General features: G+C 43.4%; 1 protein-coding gene across 1 annotated transcript; it reads left to right on the plus strand.

Annotated features, from left to right (window-relative positions):
- The first annotated feature begins 917 nt into the window (after nt 1-917).
- Nucleotides 918-25,927, plus strand: LOC117531308 (SNW domain-containing protein 1-like). Its single transcript, XM_034194345.1, has 14 exons — nt 918-989; nt 4,275-4,428; nt 4,654-4,815; nt 8,068-8,163; nt 13,815-13,921; nt 14,170-14,274; nt 16,291-16,360; nt 16,488-16,553; nt 16,705-16,821; nt 16,903-17,044; nt 17,154-17,259; nt 17,532-17,649; nt 17,831-17,994; nt 25,580-25,927. Exons 1-14 carry the CDS (start codon nt 976-978, stop codon nt 25,770-25,772), a joined length of 1,614 nt encoding a protein of 537 aa, XP_034050236.1. The 5' UTR covers nt 918-975; the 3' UTR covers nt 25,773-25,927.
- The last annotated feature ends 1,042 nt before the right edge of the window (nt 25,928-26,969 follow it).

Here is a 26,969-nt window from a genome sequence, read left to right on the forward strand (position 1 = left end):
TACCACACCATGACAAATTCGATACTGCATGTAAAAGTTTGTACATGGATCATTTACCAAACAGCAGATGGAAAGCAATATACTGTCCGTTGATCAGTGCTCACAGTACAGTTTGGGGTGGGTCACACATGGATGTGGTCAGATAATAACAACCCCCAAATGAGAAAAAGTTGGGACAACATGGGGGGGGAAAAACTCAGTGGTTCTATAGACGAGTCTATAGCAATGCCTATAGGCCATGCCTATAGAATTACCTATAGGTTTTTTTCCTTTAAGGGCCTACATTTAATTTGACTTTTATTCATTGAAGACCGTATGAACCCAATATAGTTCATGCTTTGTGTGGTCAGCTTTATTTCATCTGTAAAGTGAGAATAACAAAGGATCCAAAACAGACCCCTGAAGTATATCGTGTTGTATGCATATTTACAATATTTTGTCATTTGTTAGTCATTTTGCTCAGTAATTCTCCTTCTTTTCTGTTTTTTTTTCTTGAGTACCACAAAGGAAATAAATTTAATGCCATATTGCGCAATACTCTACAGTTTTATGTACTGTATAAACAATACAGTACATAAAATTGTATGTACTGTGGAATGATGAAACTAAATTCGCATAATTTGGACATAACAAAGGTACATGTATCCTTGTTATGTTTCCTTCTGTACATGTATTTTACTGTCAAATAAATAAAATAAAATCAAAAATCGAAGCCATATTCCCCATGCAACTGTCAAGGTTGCCAGGCAACAGGTGGTCCAATCGCATACTTCTAGAACAGTCTAGTGCTGAAGCCTAAAAATGTCCCATTTAGAAGTGTGAAGGAGCCCAAAGGGACTCAGATTTGTTTGACGACCGTCAATTTCAACTACTAGAAGACAACCACTCCAATACAGTAGATGGCGCTAATTTCCCGCAACGCAGGTTGGCAACCGCCATAAATTTCGAAGAAGAGAAGGAAGAACACAGTTCGTTATGTCTTTGTCGAGGTGAGTGCGGGATATAACATTAGAATTGGGAGCAACTTTGCTCAATGTTTTCTACGTTACATTATACAGAATGGATCGTTTAGTCGCGGTGTATATGACGTGGTTCGTTTGTAATGTTTTAATTGCCGATGCTAGCGGCTTCATCCATCGGTAGAGGTGTTATCAGGTTTACAGAAACAGCGTTTTCAGTTTTAGAAGTAATTATTTCTCGCTAGCTTTTACATAATATATGACAAAGGTTGTATTTACACACAAACAAAACAGAGTTGTAGTTAGCCACCAGCCTATGACGTCACCAAGCGTGGAGCCCCAGAAGTGTGTCGTCACAAAATGTTTTGCATGTGGAGAGAATGTTCGCACGTTTTAAGCATTGTAAAATGAACACACAATTTCCAAAATGAGGGCATGATTTATTTAAACGAGGAAACAATTTAGTGAGCACAGTTATAAAACGTTGTTTGCACGATCTACTTTGTACAGATTGGAGTTCCGAGTGCGCCTGTGCGAGTTGAACTTCCGGTAGGGGCAGCTCGGGATAAACAAACGTTTGTCAATCGTGAAGCATTGTTGAATCGGTTTTAAACTGTTGAATCGTTGCTTTTATGAGTTTCGCCTGATTATTTTTTTTTAATCGTCTGTGCAAATTCATAACGTGGATGTGCAAAGGCCCTTGGTGGCTGATTCAAAGGTATACAGATTATAGAGGTTCATGTGACGTATCAGTCACGTCATTTTGTGTTCCGCAGCCATTCTGGATTATGACGTAGTGGCTGCTGTGATACACTACGTGCATTTGGCGAACAATTGCAGAAGCTTCAACAATGGTCAACTTTTGTGCTGTCGTCGGTTGTTCAAACAGGTGATAAAAATGAGGCAGGTAGCTCATTTTACAGGCTACCAGCAGTTATTGTGCATCAGTCAGCGGAGTATTACAAGCTTTCTAAGTGACAGAGAGACCTGGCTCAGCAGATCTGAACGAAGCTTTAATATGACCAGAACCAAGCAGACCACCCGGAAGAGCGCTTCAGCTACCTCCGGTGTGAAGAAGCCTCACTGTTACAGGCCCGGCACCATGGCACTGAGAGAGATCCGCCACTACCAGAAATCCACCGAGCTGCTGATCCGCAAGCTGCCCTTCCAGCGCCTGCTGAGAGAAATCGCTCAGGACTTCAAGACCGACCTCCGCTTTCAGAGCTCCGCTGTGATGCTCTGCAGAAGGCCGGCGAGGCTGATCTGGTCGGCATCTTCCGCCATGGTGTACAATGGCGAAGTGGAAAACACCAAAAAGTTCTCAATATCGCAGTGTAACACTGTCGGCTGGTTTGTTACATCACCACTAAATTTACTAACTGGTATCATTTACGGATCCACTGAATCAACTGCTACACATCTATCATGGTAAATAGCTTTATCTCGAGGGTTTAAAGCATCGTAAACTGTACATTCTCTCCATTTTTCTATCACGCACTAGCCTCCTTGTAATCCAGAATGGAGACGGTACCTGTCCTGCAGCAAATCAGTTACATGATTGAAAACCCTCTATATACAGCTGCATATTTTGATGTTTGTATGCTGTAAATTACACCACTGACCACCACTGTGTATTCTTGGTACTGCTAGCATCGGCTTTATCATGTTTACCACAGTGTGTGTGTGTGTGTGTATATATATATATATATATATAATATATGGTCTGTCAGAAAAGTATCCGACCTTTTTATTTTTTGCAAAAACCTGATGGATTTGAATCCCATGTGCTTGCAAGAGCCAACCTTGAACCTTCAGGCGCATGCATGAATTTTTTCACGCCTGTCGATTGCGTCATTTGCTGGTAAGCAGCCTTAGTGTGAGGTCGGGTGTAGTCTCTCGGCGGATTTTCATTGCAAGGAAAATGACGGAACGACTGGAGCAGCGCTACTGCATCAAATTTTGCCAGAAACTGGGCGACAGCCAGGTGGAAACCATTCGGATTATTAAGACGGCTTACGGTGACGATCCTATGGGCATCACACAGATTAAGGAGTGGTACAACTGGTTTAAAGACGTCCGCACAACGGTGGAGAGCGAGCCACGCTCCGGGCGGCCATCAACATGCTGAAATTACCGAATCATTTCCAAACTGAACACTGTGGCGATGCGGGACTGTCGTGTGACTATCCAAGAAATTGCAGAAGAGGTGGACATCAGCACTTTTTTGGCACATTCCATTGTGACAGAAGATTTGGCCATGAAAAGAGTGGCGGTGAAATTCGTCCACAAGGTTGAGCTTCTTGGTAAAGCCCTCTGCATGTTATATTTGGATTTCATCAACAAAACATTGGAAGAACACTGCAAGACGAAGAAACATGTCATCAAAGTTAACATTAAACAGACTTTTATAATCAGTGAAATGTTTAAGTGTGGTGCAGTTATTTATGCTGTGCATGTACTGAAGTGAAATTCAGCGCTGCCAAAAAAACCTCCCAAAAAAGTAGGCAGGAGTGGACTGTGAGAGACAGAAAAATGGCAGCGAGGGCTGCATACGTGGCAGTAAACATACAGTAAGCAACCATAACTGTAAGCAAAACTAGGAATGCAACCATACACAGGGACTACGCCAAATCTGTGCAATTTTCCAGTGTACTCGATATGCATCACAGCGCAAATGTATGCAAGTGAAAGGGGCTTATGTGAAACGCTGAAGCCAACACAATCTCAAAAATAGGCTCCAGGTTAAAAAAATGTGGCCCCTTTTCTTAAATGAGGACGTGTAACATGTGGAACACTGGTATTGCAGCAGTTTCAAAATATTCCACAATATTGTTTTAATTTTTCCTATCAGTATTGACTTGTTTCTCTGCCACTACCAGATGGAGGTGACCTTAAAGTAGGTTGTGAGTCTGATAGCTTCTGACCGATGGAAGACTCTCCAAGTAATTGTTGTCCATTATTAAGTAATCCTCTAAATCCTGGCAGTGAAATGTAAGAATCAACATTGGAAATATTAACATGTTGGATGTGTAGGAACTGTTTTGGGGTGGCTTTTGGGTCATACAAACTGTGAGCCAGCTTTAGAAAGTTTTACATTCATTCAAACTGGAGTTTAACACAGACAGTAGTTGCAAAGAGGTGAGAGCTTTATTCCTTTTATTTGGGTGCTGAATTTGTTTTGTCTGTAATCTCTAGTATTAACAGGGGTTTTCTTTAACAGCTAACAGGTTCAGTTATGCATTTTGGCAGGTTATTTTTGTTTCACTCACTAATCTGTTCAGTTCTCTACTAAAGTCCATTTTATTCTGTGCTTAGTTTTCTACCAGCACCAACTCAGTTGTCCCAGGATCAGCTGGAGGCTGGGGACAGGCTTCAAGCCCAGACATCCTACTCCACTGACTTGGTTTCGTCCCGTCGAGAACCCCCTCTTTACGGGCACAGACAGGGCTGGGTCCCTCGTGCCCTGGAGGTACTTTTTCTTAACGTATCACAAACATTTATTTTTGTTTTAGGTGCTCCCCAGGTATCTGGGTTAAACACACATAGGTGCTCTTGTAAATTTGAGTATCGCGAAAAAGTTGAATATCCTTTGTCAGATATTACAGAAAGAGAAAATATATAATTTTTTTTTCTTAGATGCACCTGTAGACCTTATTAATCTGTTTTTTGTTTGCTGTCAAATTTGTCTCTGTAGGATTTTGGAGATGGAGGAGCATTCCCAGAGATCCATGTGGCCCAGTTTCCCCTGGAGATGGGCAGGAAGAAAAGAACGTCCAACGCTTTGGCTGTCCAGGTGGATGCAGAAGGAAAAATCAAGTATGATGCTATAGCCAGACAAGGACAAAGCAAGGATAAGGTATGTTTGCTGATGCACAATTGTCACCTGTGTTAAAACAATTATAAGGCTCGCAGAGCTGAAGGTGAAGATCCTACTAAATGAAGATGGATTTGATAATGGCTCGATGCGTTGTAAAGGTTCAAGGCCTTCTCCCAGTCAGATAAAGATTTGACAAAACATAATGGAGTAATGTAAGGACTTAAGATGTGCACTAGTTTCTGCAGACTTATTTGTAACTTTGTCACAGTCAATGGGCATGAGAAGTTCTTTCTCAATGGATATGAGCATGAAGGCCTGTAAGTGCTCCTGACTGGGTGTACTTTGTCGCCTATTTTTCATGAATTTAAGAGTAGAGAAGCATCTTTCACATGCAACCTGAGATAATGAGAGGGTTAACAAAAATTTGTATGCCAGACCAAAAAGGGCAATCAAATATTTTTGATTTCTGCCAGTCTGGATCCAGATCACCTCCAAAATTCAGTGGAGTCTTCCATGCCCTAATATCTATCTGTGGTGCAAATTTGGTGAGAATCTGTGAAGTAGTTTTGACACAATCCTTCAAAGCCCATATAAAGTGAAATCTCGATCCAAGATCCGGATCACCTTTAAAATTTAACGGATTCTTCCATGGCATAATATCTATCTGTGGTGAAAATTCTGTCAATCTGTGCAGTAGTTTTGACGTAATCCTGCTAATAGTCAGACAGACAGACAGACAAATAAATAAATGCCAATGATTTTATTGCATCCTTGCGGACGTAATAACTGGGTTGTAGGCAGTGGTGGGCACAGTTCCGCTAATCTGTTAACCGCAAGTTAGCGAAGCTGACTTTTTTGTTAGCTGATTAGCTTTTCAGCTATCTTTGAAAACCATCAGCGGACCAATTAACTTCTGCTAAATTTAGTTACAATAACTTTTAGGCTGCTAACATATTTTTGCGGGCATAGTGAATAAAGCTTAGCAGTTAAAAACATCTGTAAAGGCTGAAATCATACATTTTAGTGCCTGCCTGTTACATGCTTTGTAGCAGAGAGACAGCTATGAGAGGTAGAGCTCAATCCTCTGCCAGCAGAGGAGAGCTGACTACCAGAGAGAAAGGAAGAGAGGGGAAAAAAAAGATAATTTATTTTCACAGCCATACAGACTTGCAGATGTATCACAGTAGTCATGCACAGCAAGACAATTTTGAATTATGGTTAAAATTTTAAATGGGCTAATTCCGGACAAGTTGTTGAAATTAACGTCATTTCTGTCATTTTACAAAGTGAAAATATCAGCTGTATGTTTTAAGGTAATGCATTAATTTTGAAGGTTTCAGTGTTTACAGACACATGCCGAAAGGCATTATGGGAAATTTTTTTTCCTGTCAGCTTGTGTCAGTAGCTGCCAGTGTACTGGAGTCAATGCTAAAAGTTGTCAGTTTAGCTTTTAGCTGTAACTTCTGCTAATTTCTTTTTTTTTTAGGGGTTTATAGTGCAGCTTTATAAAAGTTAGCTTTTCAGTTAGCGGATTAACGGTTATCGAAGCTAACTTTATGATTAGCTGTGCCCACCACTGGTAGTAGGCATGTGGAGATTAATTGGTATGTAGATACAAACGTGCGCGATGTGAGTGCATTGATTAATTCAGTGTGCACCAATTCATTTGAATTGTTGCATGGCTCGCTGCCTGCTTGCATCAATTTTTGGATCCCCCCCCGATGCACATTGAATGCACCATGGTTGGAAGCTAGAAAGCACATTTCTGCCACAACAAAAATGTTGACATCAGTAGCTTGTTGTTTAATGATTTCCTTATCGGTCCTTTAGTTCAGGACACCGGAGTGGCCGTTGTTTTTGAGGATGTTTATCTGGAAATTATCATTTCTCTACATTGATTACAGACTGCATTGGGGCTGCTTGAAGCAATGAAGCAGCCCTTCGACCTGCTGTTCCCTGGTTCTGAGAACCATTAACCCCTCTCATTAACCCCCTTCCTCATTAACCCCTCTCAAAGCCATTTAAAGATGTCAGTCGTGAGTCACCTTTTGTGTCGATTAAAGTCACGAACTGGGACTTTTGTCTTGTTGTGGACAAGAAACGGCCAACGTTCCACACCAGAGATTTGCACAATGGTTCTCTGGCGTGAGCACCAGCCGATATGAGGAGCTCAGCCTGAAGCTGTCTATTGGTTAAAGATAATAATAATAATCATCCTCTGTTTTGTGGGACTAAGTGCGCAGCTCCAAAGAGCCGCTCAGATTTCGGTCTGAATTAATAACTTCAGAGCAAATTGCTGTTTTAAATCAAATGACACCTCTTTCCAAATGTTATAATACACACAAACTACACCCGACCAAACCCGTTTTTCCTCCAAAATGAGACGTCCTCCAATTCTTATGAATTACATCTTGACGTGTAGCACAGCCGGCTGCGAGAGCTCAGCTCAGAGGCTGTGGAGTTACATATGTGTCAGTAATATCTGAAGGGAAGTGCTTTTGACAAACTACAGATTTTATTTATTTCCATTTCTGTCCAGAGATCTAGGATCCATCGTGTACAGATTTTGTTTATTTTTATTTATGTCCAGAAATCAAGGATCCAGTGACTAATTACATATTTATTTACTTTAAGACACAATAAAATGCTAACATAGAAAACCTCTAAAGCCTACTTTTAGTACACAGAAAATTCACAAGCGGTATTGATAAGGAATCGGATTAATAAGCGAAATCGATAATGGCATTGATATCGATAAAAGCTTATCAATACCCATCATTAATCGTATCGAACCAAATTAAATCACATTGAATTGGGAACAGGGTTGAATCATATCGCTATATGTATTGTATCGCAGGTAGTGTATTGAATCGTTGTCAGTGATGAGATTTACATGCCTACTGGGAAGGCATCTCTGAAAAGGCTATATTGTGTGAGTATATGGTGAACACAGATAATACAGCTTCTGCAAGAAGAAGAAGTCCTCAATTTCTGTCTCTGGTTCACCTGAGCCTTCCTGGCCATCTCACTACCTGCCCTGACAGTGGCTTATCACTGAAAAGTTTTTAGGGTCAAGCCAAGCCAAATCTGAGACAGGTTTGGCATTGGCTGCAAACCTCAGATGTTTATTTGACTCAGTGCCCAGATGTTGTGGACATTTAGTGCCAGACTGTCTTGTATTTCTGTGTGAAGACAACATGATTTTTGATTTTTGGTCTGCTCGCTGATTGTGAAGGCATCATGTTTTCATTTCATAAACTCACACATCACTTTTTTTTTTTTTTTTGGCAGGTAATCTTCAGCAAGTACACTGATTTGCTGCCGAAAGAAGTTCTGAATGATGAAGCTTCAGAACTCCAGAAGCCAGATGAGGATGCAGTCAGAGAGGTGAGTTGTGCCGTTATGTGATGTTTAAAACGAAGGCATACAGAGAATGTTGTCTTTCAGCTGAGCCCAGTTGTCCAGGGTCACCACAGCACAGACAGACAACCTGTTTGTTTATTTGTGTGATCATGGGGGTTGAAAATGGTTTTGTTGAACTCAGACATGTTGTGTTAGAACGATGTTTTTTAGACTACAGTTACCCCCCCCCCCCCCCCCCCCCCCCCCCCCCGTGGATTGATATATCTATTTTTTTTTTTTTTTTTTTATTTTTTTTTTTTTTTTTTGGAAAATAAAGACCAGTCCTCTGTTTACAAACTGTTTTCCATCGGAAAAATGGTAAAAATCTTGTAATATTTAACTTTATATTGGGTATGTTTCTCCTGCCACTATGGGCACGGCCATCTTATGACCAATGATGGAACGTTTTAGATGTTATGTATGCTTTGAGAACTCTGTTTGGCTAGTTTTGTACCACGTAGTCTTCAATGACTGGGGGGGGGGGGGGTTTGCATGTGTCAGTGCCACAGAGGCCAGTATGAGAACAAGAATGTGCAGGCCACATGTGGCCTACTTAAGGCGAATGTCCCTTCATGGAGAGCGACATGACACCTAACTGGGCAAAATATTAATGAAGTGTGACATGTTTTCACATGCATTTTCAATGCGGACGTAAATACGCGAGTGAACACACACGGGAAAAAAGCTTGCAAAATATGTTAAAATGTCATTCTTACCTGAATATCCATCCAGTAAAATTAATTCACATTATATTATGTACATAAAGTATAAAACTTACCCTCACACCCACACATTATGAAATATTACTGTTGAAAGTGTACACGGAGCCGATCTGTTCCAGCTGAAATTTCATTACAGTAAAAATCCAGCAATCATTTTGTTACTCATACACACAATCCAGACTGTGCACACAGGCCACATTCATTTATTTCACGTGGTAAATCCATTGTTGTATCTTCCTGAATTCATTCAGCTTTGAGTAAAATTCTATTCCAGGTGGTTTACACTAAAAAGTCAGTAATCAGTTCGTTCTTGCGTGTGGACACTGCATAGTTTTACACATAGCAGCTCATTTATTTAAGGTGCAAAATTGATTGTTGAACATTTTTAATCACTAACAACAAGTATTTTCACTAAACATCAGTCTAGCAGGGGATATATCAACTAGACATAAGTGAAAAGTTAATGGTTCGTGTCCTCGGACCAGTGGATTTCTCCATGTAGGCATGGCAGGCAACATATACCAAATTATCACAAAGTAACAAGAATAACAGAAACTGCTCATTTATGGAAGGAAATGTTGTCTCCCTTCTTCCTCCATTTGTGACATTGCCAACATGCGCAGCTTTCTGGCATATTCCGCCTGTTCCTTGAGCAGACTCATAGAACGTCTCTGCAAGCTGCGCACTGAATTGCCCTGGTCCAAAATCAGGACCACGTCTCCTTGCTGGGACATGTCTCAGTGCGACTGCTGACTGAAAACAATGTACAGGGCATCCAGAAAGTATTCAGTGCTTCAGTTTTTCCACATTTTGTTATGTGTGTTGAGGTAAACATTTAAAATATTTTGCTACAAGTGGCAACTGCAGGACCTACTAAGATATGTGGGATGATATCCATCTGGTGGGCTTTGAAATGGAGGAGTCTGAGAACCCCTCTGCATTGTCAACAGGTATCTCAGGCTCACTAGTGTTTTGCCCCTTAAGCCCCGTTTACACACAGACGGTAAGAGGTCCCGGAAGAGTTTTTGGCCGTCTTAAGAATCACACGCCGTTGTTAACGCCGACACTAGGGGGCGTAGTTTAGTTCCGGCTTTACCGGGAATCGCCGTTTCATCCTGCCGCTTCCTGTAGTGCCGCAGTTCTCGTCGCGCCACAATGACCAATCAGGGACTGAATATGTAGTGACGTGGAGATGTTCGGAGTTTGAAGATGTGAACATGTCCTGTATCTGGTAGCAGCCTGTAAGCAGGACTTATGTCTCTTTTGTCCTTTATTTTACAATCATGACAGAGTTTTTGGAATGAGCAGCAGCACCACAGCAGCGTGGAGCGGAGGTTCTTTTAAATTTTATTTTACTTGCGTGCGCGCGCGACTCATCCTGGAGATTATTTTACTTATTAGCTACACAGCTGTATAATGAAGGAAATGGTGACTGGCTTCTAAACACAATTATGACAGTTTTTTGGCGGATAGAGCGGAGGAGCACCCCCAAACAGCAGCCGGGAGCGGACTTTCTTGTTTTTTCTTTTTTTTTTCTTTTTTTTTTTACACGCGCGCGCGAATCGTCTGTAGAGAATATTTTATTAATTAACTACACAGATGTATGTATGTATGTGACTGCCTTCTAAACACAATTATGACAGAGTTTTTTGGGGGAAAGAGTGAGCTGCAGCAAGCAACGGAGTTTATTTTTTAATTGTTTACATGTGCGCGCGTGAACGGGACAGTTGATCCTCAAACTGGCTCCTGCAGAGGCGGAAGGACCGCTGAAAGCAGCCATCATCCAGACAGCTCCTGGAGCAAATAATAATGATACTCTCTGTATTGGGAGCTTTCCACAGCAACTCGCTCCGTGTGATCAAGGTCCGTCATGTTAATTTTGACTGACAACCGGAGCCGGCGAGCTCCACCCCTTTCCTCCGCGAAAACAGCTGGAACTACCGCGAACTTCAGTCTACGTACTACTCGCTGACAAAACCGCCTGTGTGTAAACCAGCCTTTAACCTGTACTCTTTGCCTGAATGGGGCAGGAAAGAGTGGTCAGCCTTCACCTGCAGAAGAGTTTCAGCTGTGGGCTCTCTTCAACCACAACCACCTTGAGCTGGTTTCAGCTGCCAGGGAAACTTACCTAATGGCCATCCTCAACTGCTTTGGCTCTAAGCCTGTTTTCTGCTAGAATAAGTGCTGCTGGGAAACCCTGGCAGCCAACCTCAATGGGGAAAAATGGCTGTGTGCCATGCCATTCTTTGGCAAGAGCATTGTCGATCAAGTCAAGGTACTTGGCTTTTTTCAGTTTGTATGAAATAGCCAGCCAGTTTTCCCAAGGCACAGTAAGTTCTACTAAGATGGCCTTTGTGCTCCTGGACATCAGTACCATGTCGGGACGAAATGAGGTTGCTGCGACATCTTGCAGAAAGTCCTTTTGAAGTCCACCTGCATCTCCCAGTTAGTCACATGCTGCAGAACGGATGGTGGGTTCTTAGCAGCTGCCTTTATCTTGGGAACCTGGTTACCTTGGTGTTGGGAATTGATGGCCGCAGGAGGTCATGTTTCCATCTGTAATGGCCTTCTGCGAATGCTGTTAAGATGCGGTTCAGTGTACAAAAAGTTGCAGCACATTATTTGCATGATGGATATTTTTCCTTCCCCCATATTTTTAGGTTACTTTGTGTTGGCAAAAGGTCAGCTACCACTCGCAGCAGGAAGGACAGCTTGCCTTGGTCAGAGCTCCTTCCAAGACAAGTGCTTGTTCCCACTGCATCCATTGTCCCTGAGACGCAAGCTCCACCATTTTCACTTGGCGATCCTCTTCTGTAACTTCTTGGACCCTCTGGATCATGAGCTGTCTCTTGCCTTCATTGCTGGCCTTATTCCAACTCTTGGTGTTGTAATTCCCAAGGCCCAACGAATCTTGGCACACAACGCCGACAATGTCTTGGTGCCTCTAATATGCTTCTGTGTCTGACACTGCTTCTTGGGGCTTCCATTTTCTGCCACATCTGATGGACTTAGTGGCATGTCTCACTGTCCCATTATTGGACAGGATCAGTGTGCTGACTGCTCTTGCCTTACTGTTTTTGAATTCTGCCACTGATGAAACTGGTAAGCAGAGCTTGGAGGACTTGCTATACAGATTCACTAAGCTAAAAGATGAGGGAGACACCCAGCCATTTTCACAGAAATTTGCTGCACAGCCTTTGCTGTGCTTCATTGCTGTGCTTCATTGCTTCCACTTGTGACATGAGAAAGTCATAGAGCAGGAATGGCCATTGCAGTCGGGGTATAATGTCATACTGAAAGCACCACACCTTGAACCGTCCAAGCAGCTGACTGTCGTCACTTGTCTTGAGCCAGGTGCTAATGTCATCCTTTTTGACTGAGTAGTCAGGAAAATCTAAAGTATCTACAGTCTAGTTTCAAGAAACTTCCAAAATGTCTTTTCTGTACTCAATTTGGGTTCCATTGGGTTTGTTAGGAAACTGCAGTGGTAACTCAATTCTGAGGAAGAAGAAACCTCCAACTAAAATGAGACACTGACAACCACTTAGAGGAAAAATGGTGAAATATATTGAACTCATCATGTAGAATGCCAAGCAAATATGGGTATAAACAAACTCATGTTACCCTTCGTTTCATTTGGTTCAGGTCGAATATACAACATCATGCTTCATGCAGTCCCATTAAGTGCACCAAGTAGTACTATCCATTTCAGTTGAGTGCACCTAATATTCACTGTTTGGATGGTATTTCAATATTAATTTCAATATTAGTTCAGTTGTCCAGTAATCACAGTTTCCTGATGCATCTGTTTTTTTCTGTGTCGTACCAAGCCTGACCCCCCCCCCCCCCCCCCTCCCCTCCAAAAAAAAAAAAAAAAAAAGTCTCCTCTTTGGAGACTGGTGAGGCCACAGCAGTTGAATGCATTACTTACTGTTTGTTTTTTTCTTCAAGAATTGTTCAGTTGCTCTCCACAAGTGTTCATTGGCTCTTGGACAAGTCTTCTGACAATTCTTTGCACTCCTCTGTCAGAAATCCTGCGACGAGCACCTGGTCATGGCTAGTTTATGGTGAAATTATGTTCTTTCAACTTAGGGATTATGGCCCCAGCACTGCTCACTGGAACATTCAGAAGCTTAGAAATCCTCCTGTAAAAAAAAATAAAAAAAAATGCCTTCAGTATGTTTTGCAAGGTTGTGAAGCTTTTGGGAGAGCTCTTTGCTGGTACCCATCATGAGATTTTTCTTGTGTGACACTTTGATAATGAGACCCCTTTTTTATAGCCCATCATTTGGGACTGAACCATAAATTTGCACTGACAAGGGGCAGGATTGCTTTCTAATTACTAATAGATTTCAGCTGGTCTCTTAGCTTCCCATGCCTTTTTGCACCTTTCCTTCTTCATGTGTTAAATACTTTTTTCCTGTGTCATTTCACATTAGTGCACACCACTTGATTTCTGTACTTGTTTTAGTTTCTTTTATGCGTGTATTACTTGAGTTATTACTGACATCTGGTGAAAATTTTATGTCAGTAGCACCTTTTTAGAAATATATTAACAAAGAAAAATGATGCCTTCTATACTTATTTTACCTCCTGTGTGTTATTAAACACCTTTATTAACCCATTGGGAAGACATTTCTTGATAAGGAATTTTTTCCCTGGTTGGCCTAATATCTGTTAACATTCCCAAAGTATAACTGAGTTTAGGGTGGGCATTTTAAGCAACTTTTGATTACCAAAAAAAGGTGAGTTTTGGGGGGGGGCGTTCCATCTTGCAGTTAGGGTAAGTCCAGGACCAGCCAAACAAATTTAAAAAAATAAACAACCCACAAAACTTGTAGTCCTGTAAATACAGTAAATCTTTGTTGCTTTTCTTTTGCACTTGGTGTTTTGATTAACTTTGTCTTCTTGTAGCTGACAGAAAAGACTCGTGCAGCTCTGAACAAACAGGTAACTCAAAAGATTGCTGCGGCCATGCCTGTGAGGGCTGCAGACAAACAGGCGCCTGCACAGTACATCAGGTACTACTATTTTCAGCATCACTTTCTAAGCATTTGATGACGAACATTAGTTTAGACAAATGATGCAAAATATGAACCAGTCTCTGCTTCCATCCGAGAACCTAAATCCAGAACCATCTTATTCGAACCAAATCCTCTGTTTTGTTCAGTGAACTTCGTTTTTATAATTTGTGTAAAGTTGAACATGTTTGATGGTACAAATCTTGTGCTGCTGCTGTTATTATATTTTTCCCCTTCCTTCTTCAAAGGTACACGCCATCCCAACAGGGAATGGCATTTAACTCGGGGGCTAAGCAGAGGGTGATCCGTATGGTGGAAATGCAGAAAGACCCCATGGAGCCTCCACGTTTTAAGTATGTAAACATTTTCATCATCACATGTTAAAAAAATAAAAAAACATTTGTGAGGCTTCATAGAATATTCACCGATTTTAAGGAATTAATCTGTTTAAAATCAATACCTTAAATTATAACTTGTTACTTGCAGATTTTTATATACAAGGAGTTTCCATGTTATGATTTGTGGAAATCCTTAAACTTTTTTTTCTTTTATTTTTCATGTTGAAGGCCGTGAAGTGTTTGTTTGCCCATCTCACCCACTTTCTATTGGACTTGTATGTCTGTGAGATCAAACCAGCCGTGTACTACACGATGATATGATGCAAAACTGCTGTATCATAAATGCATCCACAGAACGCAACAGTAGAGAAGCTTGAATCTTCGACTGGACTGGGTTGCTTGACGCGAGGACGTTTCGCTTCAAATCGCAGAAGCTTCCTCAGCTAAAATTCTTGCTCTGGTAGTCTGACTTCTGTCTTGACTCTTGTAGAGAAGGAAAAAACAGAAGCAAACAAAAGCTGGAGTTTTTTAAAACCTAACCAGACCCCTCCTACCGAGAGGCTGACTGCTATAGGCTAGTGACTAAACAATAGCGCTAATTAGCACCTATTGTGCTCTAGTTAGCACCCTCCTAATGACAGGGCAGCTGTCCCTCCTAATGATGGGATGGAAGCCTCTCCTGATGACGTGAATGACTCATTACCATGAACAAAAGACTGAAACTGCTTTGACCTGAGTACCCCATTGTAAACAGGGGACAAAGCGTGTCTGAGACCCCTCGCCGGTTAAGGCTGGGTTTCAACTGTTTCACAAAGAATTCTTCCTTGACACCTCTCTCAAACCATTTCTTCTCTCTGCCTAAGATTTTTACTTCCTTGTCCTCAAACGTGTGGTTAGTGTCTTTCAGGTGGAGATGAACTGCAGACTGAGGTCCATTTGCGCCCTCTCTGCGGTGCTGGTATAGCCTTTTGTGTAAAGGTTGCTTAGTCTCGCCTATGTAGTGTTCATTACAGTTTTCCTGACATCTGATAGAATACACTACATTGCTTTGTTTGTAACTAGGGATCCTGTCCTTAGGGTGAACTAATTTCTGTCTCAAGGTGTTAACCGGTTTAAAGTAAACTGGGATTTTGTGCTGTCTGAAGAGCCTCTGTAGTTTTTCCCCTACTCCTGCTAAATAAGGGAGAGACACTCCTCTTCTTCTTGTCTCCGTCTCCTGTCTATCTGGTCTCTTTGTTTTCTGGGACTTCTGCACTTTGTCCAGGGACCATCGTGGGTACCCACATACTGTGAGGGCTTTCCGTACAAGTTGTTGTTTGAGCCAAAGAGCAGATATTGCTCAGTGTGAGTGGGTTTTCTGTAAACCCCTGTCTGGAGCTGCCTGTTCTCTCCAATCGTAACATCACAGTCCAAGAAGGCTAAATGGTTGTTTCTGGCATCCTCACGTGTGAACTTGATATTGGAATCCACCGAGTTAATGTGTTCTGTAAAGTCCTCAGCCTCCTGTTGCTTGATTTTTAACCCATGTGTCATCGACATATCTGAACCAGTGACTGGGAGAGATGCCCGTGAAAGACGTTAAGGCTGTCTTCTCCACTCGCTCCATGTACAGATTGGCCACAATGAGGGATACCGGAGACCCCATCGCACAACCATGGATCTGCCTGTAGTAATTCCCCCTAAACAGGATATACGTGGTGTTAAGACAGATTTGCAATTTGAAGCGAAACGTCCTCGCGTCAAGCAACCCAGTCCAGTTGAAGATTCAAGCTTCTCTACTATGGAAACCACCTGGACAACTGAGAGCCTACACAGAAACAGAACGCAACAGTGTTTTTCAGAAGAACCAAAGAATAACACATTGCACATTATGGTGTTAGTCCACAAGGAGGAGGGACCAGGAGCCACATGCTCAACACTTTTGGCTCACATCAGTGACCTAAAGACCTGGAGTGAAGAGACAGAAAATACATTAATGTTGTGTTGGGTCACTTGAACACACGACCTGTGAAAAGACTTTGTTTGTTTCAGAATCAACAAGAAGATCCCTCGAGGACCTCCTTCTCCTCCTGCTCCTGTCATGCATTCACCAAACAGAAAAGTACAACCGGCTTTCTGCATGAACACATTTAGTTAAAGCAGCTGACTGAAGTATCTCTTTAATCATGAGTCCTAATCATGTTATTGTGGTTTTCAGCCGATGTTGATCGTTTCTCTTTGTGTTGTAGATGACTGTGAAGGAGCAGCAGGAGTGGAAGATTCCTCCTTGTATTTCTAACTGGAAAAATGCCAAAGTAATGATACCGCACTCCTAAAACACACACTTAATTCAATTTTATAAGTACATTTGTTTATTCTGGTTGTATTGTTAAGTGATTACTGGGGAGTCTAATTTAGTGACGTTTGTCTTCATCCCTCACCGTTTGTGTGTTTGTTTTCTGTCAGGGCTACACCATTCCACTGGACAAACGTCTCGCTGCTGATGGCAGGGGCCTCCAGACGGTCCATATCAATGAGAACTTTGCCAAACTGGCTGAGGCGCTGTACATCGCTGACAGAAAGGTGCTGCACTACCGCCCCTGAAAGATGTCATCCACATTCACAGATGTATTTGAACTTTTTCACATCTGTAAATGTTTGTAGGCCAGAGAAGCAGTAGAGATGAGAGCCCAAGTAGAAAAGAAGATGGCCCAGAAGGAGAAGGAAAAGAAGGAGGAGAAACTGAGGGAGTTGGCCCAAATGGCCCGAGACCGCAGGGCCGGCATAAAAAGTCACGGAGACAAAGGTGACTACACAAAGACTTTTTTTATCATTGTGTACCAGCAAGCTATAAGGACAGAAATGTCAGGTGTGTTTGTTAATACTAACAAATATCTTTGTTTGTTTGTACACAGCGGGCGGTGAAGATGGTGAGGCCAGGGAGCGTGATGAGATCCGCCATGACAGAAGGAAAGAGAGGCAGCATGACAGGAACATTAACCGGGCTGCTCCTGATAAGAGGTGCCTGATGTGCACGTGTCCACATGTACAGCTCTCAACATTGATTTTATTGTCAACTTTAGAGAGAATTGTGATTCTTTACCCCCCTCCCTCACCAAACCTACAGGCATAAATAAGACCCAGCTGTTTCCATAGTAGCAGTTAACAGCCATATAGCTTGAAGTTGCCAAACATTTATGATTTAAAGCTGGGTTGTTGGGTTCTGGGTCAGCTTTTTACGTGTGAAGCACCTGTACATTGTTGAGTTTCTAGCTTCCTGTGTTTTGTCTCAGGTCAAAGCTGCAGAGAGACCAAGACAGGGACGTCAGTGAACTCATCGCTCTGGGACTGCCAAACCCTCGGAGCTCCAGTGAGGCCCAGTATGACCAGCGACTGTTCAATCAGAGCAAGGTTGGAACTGCACCATTCTGACCTTCTTAAGCTAAACTGAACATGGATCAGTTTTGTTGTTTTGCTCTGGTTATGTTGTCAAACTCATTATCCAGAGTTAATGCAGCCAAGCTTCTGTTGAAACGCGTCAACTTCACGACTCCTCTGTTGAAGTGAGTTCAGAGGTTTTCTGTCTGTACAGGGGATGGACAGCGGTTTTGCTGGCGGTGAGGATGAGACGTATAACGTGTACGATCAGCCATTCAACAGTGGCAGAGACATGGCCCAAAACATCTATCGTCCCAGCAAGAATCTCAACAAGGATGCCTACGCCGACGACTTTGACGCACTCACTCGTGAAACAAGGTGACTTTTAGTCAACAGTGTGTGGGTGTGGGTGTGTGTGTGTGTGTGCTATATATATGAACCTATTTTGTATTGTCAGAATATTTAATTAAATGTCCAAATTTACTGAATACATACCTGCCAACATTTGAACATACTAATGTGGGACACCCACATGTGGCCGCAAGCGCCAAGGGCTTGAAGCGTAACTAGGGGGGGTCTGGGTGCATGCCCGGATCCACACAAGTGTGGGACTAATGGTTGTCCCACACATACCCATGCGGTACATGGGGGGTAAATACCGGGACTTTCCACCCAATGCTGGACAGTTGGCAACAACAAAACAAAGTGCTTTCTTACAGTGAAATGAAAAATAGACACACCCTGATGAATTTACAGTAAATCATCAATTTTATAACCAGTATTCTTTAGGCAGCTGTAATTGGAGAAACCGTGCACAGTGCTACTTTTGTCACATCACAAGTCGGCTTCATGGTGGAGTTGTATGAGAAGGATTTTCATACAAGAAAACAGAGCTACTCTCAGCTTGAGTCTCCCGTGTGCTTTCTGGCAAACGAGCTGAAATTTTTCTTCTCCCTCACATCCACAGAACTCAACTTTATAGAGCGCTTTAGAACAGCCACAACTGAAACAAAGTGCTGTACACGGGGGTCATAAAGAATCCAGCACCAGAAGCCTATAACTCCTTCAGAGGTGTGTGGTTGTCTTGATGGCTCTTTCAAAGTCCTCAGTTTTTGAGAACTGCCTGCTCCAGACAGATGTACCATCTAGTACATATAGTTGTTAATGAGTGATGGAAATGAAATCCCAAAATATTCAGTGACTAGGAAGTGTTTGTGTGTTCCTCTGGTTTGTTTAAAGAAAACTAGCTGTAAAAGTGATGATTAACTGTATTTGATCAAAGTGTACCGCTAACTGTTACCTATACGTTTTATGTCTGTAAATTTTATTTTTCAATTCAGTACGTTTGTGTGGTGTCAACAAAAATCACCCCAGTGTGCTTCACACAAGTCAGGATTAAAGCTTATTTAACCCATGGGAAAGCACCCGGGTGACTGTGGATAATCTCCCTCAGGTGATCTCTTGTTTATAGGAAGAAACCTGAAGCAGGCTCTCAGGACGCTCCACTTTTCTGGTGTATGCCCACGGGGAGAGGTGGCGGGGTGGGGTAGCATTGCTTATTGCTCCCCAGCTCAGTCGCCATGTGTTGGAGTTCACCCCGGTGAAAGACAGGGTTGCGTCCCTACACCTTCGGGTCGGGGACAGGTCTCTCACTGTTGTCTCGGCCTACGGGCCAAGCGGCAGTGCAGAGTACCCGACCTTCTTGGAGTCCCTGGGAGGGGTACTAGATACGACGTCTGTCAATAAAGTAACGGTCCTTTTTATTTTTTTCAAAAACTATATGGATTTGAGTCATATGTTTTTACGTCAGACAAGCTTGAACCCTCGTGCGCATGCGTGAGATTTCCACGCCTGTCGGTGACGTCATTCGCCTGTGAGCACGCCTTGTGGAAGGAGTGGTCCCGCCCCCTCGTCGGATTTTCATTGTCTGGAAATGGCGGAATGATTTGGACTTCTTTTCCTTCAGAATTTTTTCAGAAGCTGTTAGAGACTGGCACCTGGAAACCATTTGAAAAATTTATCTGGCTTTCGGTGAAAATTTTACGGGCTTCACAGAGAATAAGGACTGTTACTACAGCTTTAAGGATGCTCGGCGCGCCGTGCTCCGAGCTGCGACGACGAGGCAGAAAACGCCAGATCATTTCTAAGCTGATGGTTCGGTGGATATGAGACCGTCGTGTGCACTTTCTCTGGTTATCACAAGAGCTGGACATCAGCCATTTTCCGGCAGATTTCACTTTTAACAAGAGATTTTGTCATGGAAAGCCGCGCGGAGTCTTCGTGCATAACGGCCGATTCGCTGTTTGAGCGAGACAAAGAACACCTCCGTTTCGGCGTGTCATGGGACAAGTTGGGACATGCCTATCTTGGCTTTCAATGCTTACTAGTCCAGTAAGTATCAGAGAAATTGTGGAGAGCTGGGCTTGTCCTAACTTGTCCATCACCCAGTCCAAAGTCACCGAGGTGGTCAGAAAGCTCCCCGGTGGCAAGGCTCCTGGGGTGGATGAAATACATCCTAAGTACCTTAAGTCTCTGGATGTTGTGGGACTGTCATGGTTGACACGCCTCTGCAACATCGCATGGCGGTCGGGGACAGTGCCTCTGGATTGGGATACTGGGGTGACGGTCCCTCTGTTTAAGAAGAGGCACCGGAGGGTGTGTTCCAACTATAGGGGGATCACGCTCCTCAGCCTCAAAGGGAAGGTCTATTCCAGAGTACTGGAGAGGAGAATTCGACCGATAGTCGAACCTCAGATTCAGGAGGAGCAGTGTGGTTTTCGTCCTGGTCGCGGCACACTGGACCAGCTCTACACCCTCCATCAGGTACTTGAGGGTACATGGGAGTTTGCCCAACCAGTCCACATGTGATTTGTGGATCTGGAGAAGGCGTTTGACCGTGTCCCTCGGGGTACCCTGTGGGGGGTGCTCCAGGAGTACAGGGTCCGGGGTCCTATGCTAAGGGCTATCCGGTCCCTGTACGACCGCAGCAGGAGCTTCGTTCGCATTGCCGGTAGTAAGCCAACCTGTTTCCACTGCACGTTGGCCTCCACCTGGGCTGCCCTTTTGTCACCGGTTCTGTTCATTATTTTTATGGACAAAATTTCTAGGCGCAGCCAGGGTGTAGAGGGGGTCCGGTTTGGGAACTACAGAATCTCATCTCTGCTGTTTGCGGACGATGTGGTTCTGTTGGCTTCGTCAAATCAGGACCTTCAGTGTGCACTGGGGCGGTTTGCAGCCGAGTGTGAAGCTTCCGGGATGAAGATCAGCACCTCCAAATCCGAGGCCATGGTTCTCGACCGAAAAAGGTGCTTTGCCCTCTTCAGGTCGATGGAGTGTCCTTGCCTCAAGTGGAGGAGTTTAAGTATCTCGGGGTCTTGTTCAAAAGTGAAGGACGGATGGAGCGTGAGATCGACAGATGGATCGGTGCAGCGTCTGCAGTGATGTGGTCGCTGTATCGGACCCTCGTGGTGAAGAGAGAGCTGAGCAGCGTGGCAAAGCTCTCGATTTACTGATCAATCTACGTTCCAACCCTCACCTATGGTCATGAGATTTGGCTCATGACTGAAAGAACGAGATCGCGAGTACAAGCGGCCGAGATGAGTTTCCTCCGTAGGGTGGCTGGGCGCCCCCTTAGAGATAGGGTGAGGAGCTCGGAGTCGAGCCGCTGCTTCTCCACGTTGAAAGGAGCCAACTGAGGTGGCTCGGGCATCTTTTCCGGATACCCCCTGGACGCCTCGCTGGAGAGGTGTTCCGGGCACGTCCCATTGGGAGGAGGCCTCGGGGAAGACCCAGGACATGCTGGAGGGACTACGTCTCTTGGCTGGCTTGGGAACGCCTTGGGGTTCCCCTGGAGGAGCTGGGGGAGGTGTATATGGATCGGGAGGTCTGGGCGGCTTTGCTTGAGCTGCTGCCCCCGTGACCCGACTCTGGATAAAGTAGAAGAAGATGGATGGATGGACCTGAAGCAGACCAGACTTGGTGGAGCAATCATCTGCTTTGGCCAGAAGGAATTGTAGCTTAGCAACAAAATACAGTTCAGTGTTCACAGTGATCAACGGCTGAAAAGCAGTGATGAAGTGAAGAGCAGAGTCCCAGAGTAAAGGACAACAATTGACCAGTGATTGTTTTGGTTTCAGATCAGTCATCAAAATAGGACACTCCCCAGTATTCAGTATATGAAAGAGACATTTTATTAAATATTCTGACTATTCATGGCACTAGTGGGTGTCAGTGATAACATTTTGTCTCCAATTTGAGTGAACACCATGGCACAATCATCCTTGCTAATTCCCCAACTTGACACAGGCAATGAACACAAACCAACACCAGACAGTACGCCATTCTGACCAGGGCCCGGTTTCATAAAGCAGTCTAACCTTTTAGTCTACTAAACTTTGTCGACTACAGTTAGTCACCCAACATTATCCATCTAATCACCATTTCACATCGACAACTAAACTTGTAGATTAGCTGTCTTACGTTAGTCAACAATTGACGAGTGCCATTGCCAAGAATCGCCTCCAGTGCGAGAGAGCTTTACTCGCTTCCGGTCGTTGTTATAAACTATCCAGCCTTTGTTTTGTTAACTAGCTTTTTTAAAATTTACAGATACGTACGACATGCTTAGCTCTTAGCCTAGCAGTTCTTCTACATACTTGCAGCACTTCTGTCAAGTCTTTGTGTGCACAGAATGCTGCTCAGCGTAACACTGACACCTGGTGGCTAATGTGAGAACTGTCACAAACGCGTCACATTACCGTCGTCTTCTACAACCACGGCCAAAAGCTAGAGGAAGCTCTCCTTTTGGAGGAATACAAGCCACGTAGGGATGCTCTTGAGTCTTCCATCAAGTGGCAATACATGATAGTTGCTATTTTGAGGTAAGATGCTGAAGTTTTCTTGACTAAAATAAGATTAGTCTCCTCTGTACCAGGCTAAAAACTTTAGTAACGCAAAACTTTAGCTAACTAAGTGCTTAGTGCAATGACGAACGTCACAAAAATGAGTCAACTAATGGCCCAGTCACACGGCACTTAACGAAGGGTGACCGAAGCCCTGACGAAACAAGAAATCTGGACTTTCGTTGACTGTCGTTGGCATCGTTTAACCTTCGCGCAGCTTCGTTCCTGCAGCAGGCGCTTCGTCAGGATTTTTAAACTGTTGAAAAATTTGAACGAAAGGCAACGAAAACCTCAGTTTGTGTGTTTCGTTTTGCTGTCGTTCTTGACGTTTTTTAATCGTTTGTGTAGTTTTTGTAACGTTATTGTTTAATTTGACTTCGTTGGAGCAGCTGAACGTTTTCACACAGTGCAGAAGCCGGTTTGTGAGCGCTGAGGCTGCTGCTGCGTTCATGTACCATCGGACATTACAGAGCAAACTCAGCCTGCTTGCTTGGATTTTTTTTTTTTATCTGTGTGGGGGGTCAGCTTCAATGGGCTCAGGCACATTACATAGGCCAGAATTAATCTTTTGTGTGGATATAATTAAGTATTTTGCCACAAGCAACTGTTGAATTTGAAACAACGAAAAAGTTGTGTAATTTCCGACGGTACTTGAATGCAGCATCAGCAGCAGCAGGAGCTCCTGCGTGCGCTTATTATTTTGTATTAAATATAACAATCTGAGTGTAGGAATGACAATCCAGTCCTTCTGTACATGTGGCAACAGGCAGATGAATCAAAATGATATAAAGAGCTGTTCTGGAAGGAAGAATTCACGTTGTGGATCAGTGATCAGCTGGTGGAATAAGCGCACGAGTCAATGCGCGCATTCACACGCACTGATTAATTTACTGCTCTGATATATTCAATCATCTTTACACTTATATTTATATTTATTCTCCCTTTTGACAGTTTTCTGTTATAAATCAATATACGAGGTCTGTCCATAAAGTAACATTCCTTTTTATTTTTTTAAAAAACTATATGGATTTCATTCATATGTTTTTACGTCAGACATGCTTGAACCCTCGTGCGCATGCGTGAGTTTTTCCACGCCTGTCGGTGACGTCATTCGCCTGTGAGCACGCCTTGGGAAGGAGTGGTCCCGCCCCCTCGTCGGATTTTCATTGTCTGGAAATGGAGGAAATGGCGGAATGAAAAGGACTTTTTTTCCATCAGAATTTTTTCAGAAGCTGTTAGAGACTGGCACCTGGAAACCATTCGAAAAATTTATCTGGCTTTCGATGAAAATTTTACGGGCTTCACAGAAAATAAGGACTTTAACTACAGCTTTAAGGACTCCTTTAAGGACGGTCGGTGCGCCGCGCTCCGAGCTACGACGTCGCGGCACAAACCACTGGATCATTTCTAAGCTGAGGGCTCTGTGGATACGAGACCATCGTGTGCTCTTTCTCTGGTTATCACAAGAGCTGGGCATCAGCCATTTTCCGGCAGATGCCTATCTCTCCACAAGTTCTCTTATACTCACTCGACTGGTAAGCACTGAAAGCCGAGATAGGCACGTCCAAACTTGTCCTCTAACACTCCGAAACGGAGGTGTTCCTTTGTCTCGCTTCATCAGCGAATCGGTCGTGACGCGCGAAGCCTCCGCACGGCTTTCCATGACAAAATCTCTTGTTAAAAGTGAAAACTGCCGGAAAATGGCTGATGTCCAGCTCTTGTGATAACCAGAGAAAGAGCACACGACGGTCTCGTATCCACAGAGCCATCAGCTTAGAAATGATCCAATGGTTTGTGCCGCGACATCGTAGCTCGGCGCACCGACCGTCCTTAAAGGGGTCCTTAAAGCTGTAGTTAAAGTCCTTATTTTCTGTGAAGCCCGTAAAATTTTCATCGAAAGCCAGATAACTTTTTCAAATGGTTTCCAGGTGCCAGTCTCTAACAGCTTCAGAAAAAATTCTGATGGGAAAAAAAGTCCTTTTCATTCCGCCATTTCCTGACAATGAAAATCCGACGAGGGGGCGGGACCACTCCTTCCACAAGGCGTGCTCACAGGCGAATGAAAAAAGGACCGTTACTTTATGGACAGACCTCGTATGTCTTAGAACATAATACTGTGATATAGCAGTGACCACGGAACACTTTTTTTTTTTTTATTGGAGCACGACGGAGCACGCATCGTGTCGACAGACAGTGTGGGTTCTGATGATGATGCAGATGATCCCTCTTTTGTTCTGGACAAGGAACCAGAGCAGGTGGTCCATCGACATCTCCACTGATTCTGTTTGCAGTTTCTCCAGGACTCAGGCACTATGAGCTCCGTTCCAGCACCGAGTGCTGGAGCAGACACACTCTGCTCCAGCTGTGGCTCCAGGCGCGTTTCGTTGAGATCGTGAGCTTTGGTTTTGTTAAGTTCCTCTTCCGTCCCTTTTGCGCTCGATTCGCAGACTGTTCGGTGATAAAAGCTCTTTCGTCCACCTTTTCTCAACGAATTGTAACGTTTTTTACTTTTTCCCTTCATTCAGGAATCGTTGTGTGCCGTGTGACTGGGCCATCAGTGAGTTTATTTGACTAAACGAGATTAGACTGCTTTATGAAACTGTGCCCAGGTCCTCCAATGACTCATTGACCAAAAGAGAAAAGCTTTCCTTGACCTCCTTGTTGCTAATCACAGGTTCCTAGTGGCCCTTCAAGCCTGTTGTTGCTTATCAGTAATGAAATAATCACAATATAGGAAACTGAATTTACGGTTTGTCTATTTATTCATCGGAGATGATCAGCTGATAATTAACCTCCTGTTTTGCCTTTTTTTTTTTTTTTTTTTTTTTCTTTTATTAACGTGTAAATCCCTCAGACACTTGATGTCACTGTAGGCTGATTTCTGTGGCCTGTGGTAAGAGTACACATTGAGCACGGTGTCCCGTATTTTTGGTCATCAGATTCTTCTTGACCTTGAGGAAAAGCTGCAGTTTGTGTGATACTGAACATGCAACAGAGCTCTGAGACTTTTTTTTGTCAGTTCCCTTCTCTGACGGCTCAATCTGTCTTTATGTCTCCACTAGGTTTGTTCCAGACAAAAGTTTCTCGGGTGTGGAGCACGGCCAGAGGCGGGAGGGGCCTGTCCAGTTTGAGGAGGATCCATTTGGTCTGGATAAGTTCTTGGAGGAGGCCAAGCAGCATGGTGGCTCCAAAAGGCCGTCAGCCAGCAGCCGCTCAAAGGATGACTACCATGCAAAGAAGCGCAGGAAGGAGTGACCGCAGAAGGGCGTGGCATTGAGATCGACTGAGTGCACCCGTGCTAGATTAAGATGCACCAACGACAAGTTCATTGTTCTTGTTTGTTTTAGGATGATTTTTCTTCTTGTTCAGGTAATTGTATAAAATAATAAATGTCTGTACCTTTTCTTGTTTTTGGCGTCTGTTGTTGTTGTTGTTATTATTATTATTCTGACAGCAGGCACAAGGCGGCATTCAGCAAGAAGATCTCTGAGCTGTTAATCCCAATCTCATGATACTTTACAGACAATAGTAAAGGTCCTCAAATGCTGAATCCCCTGCCCTCCACACACTATCATATATGATGAAATTGTAGTTTTCAGTGTTAAGAACAAAGTCTCCCGTTTTAGGCTAAATCTACACTTTGATCCACTTTTTGTTGCTATAGCAATAACAACCACCATCAACCTGGGTTCAAGTGTTTTTTGGGTTCAACACATGTTGCGTGTTGATGAATAAATGTTTTCCTGAGGAAAAAGATGGGCTTAAGTTAACATGTCTTATAGGTGTGATACTGTGATTGTATCAACTATTGAAACCAAAATTAGCAAATTAGTTAAAATTGGTTATGCATGTGGAGTTGGTTCTCAGGAAATCACAAGTTTTTGCAAAACTCACATTTTTTAAAAAAATTAGTCTAGTTGGACAATCTAATTAAAATGTAGTGGCAATAAAATGCAACAGTTTGTCTTAATGTACCAAAAGCCACTTTGCTCTTTTCTGCTAATCGGGGACCTTGAATCAAAGCATTTTAATGGACAAGAAAGTTAACAGCAGGTTTTTGGATAATTATAAACAGGGTTCAGACTTCAGCGGGCTAGAAAATTAATGAAAACCAGAGCAAATTGATAAATTGACAGCCTTTAATAACATTACAGTATTGTGCTTTTGACAAAAGCCATACAATAATTACAGAAAAACCCCAACGGTCAAAACGACCCCCTGTGAGCAAGCACTTGGCTACAGTGGGAAGGAAAAACTCCCTTTTAACAACAAGAAACCTCCAGCAGAACCAGGCTCAGGGAGGGGCAGTCTTCTGCTGGGACTGGTTGGGGCTGAGGGGAGAGAATCAGGAAAAAGACATGCTGTGGAAGAGAGCAGAGATCAATCACTAATGATTAAATGCAGAGTGGTGCATACAGAGCAAAAAGAGAAACACTCAGTGCATCATGGGAA

The sequence above is a fragment of the Thalassophryne amazonica genome, chromosome 2 (genome assembly GCF_902500255.1).
Source record: "Thalassophryne amazonica chromosome 2, fThaAma1.1, whole genome shotgun sequence".
Classification (NCBI taxonomy): domain Eukaryota; kingdom Metazoa; phylum Chordata; class Actinopteri; order Batrachoidiformes; family Batrachoididae; genus Thalassophryne; species Thalassophryne amazonica.

Coding starts and splice junctions, on each gene's coding strand:
- LOC117531308 (XM_034194345.1), top strand. Junction 16,554..16,704: donor CTAACTGGAAAAATGCCAAA/GTAATGATACCG, acceptor GTTTTCTGTCAG/GGCTACACCATTCCACTGGA. Junction 17,260..17,531: donor CGGGCTGCTCCTGATAAGAG/GTGCCTGATGTG, acceptor GTTTTGTCTCAG/GTCAAAGCTGCAGAGAGACC.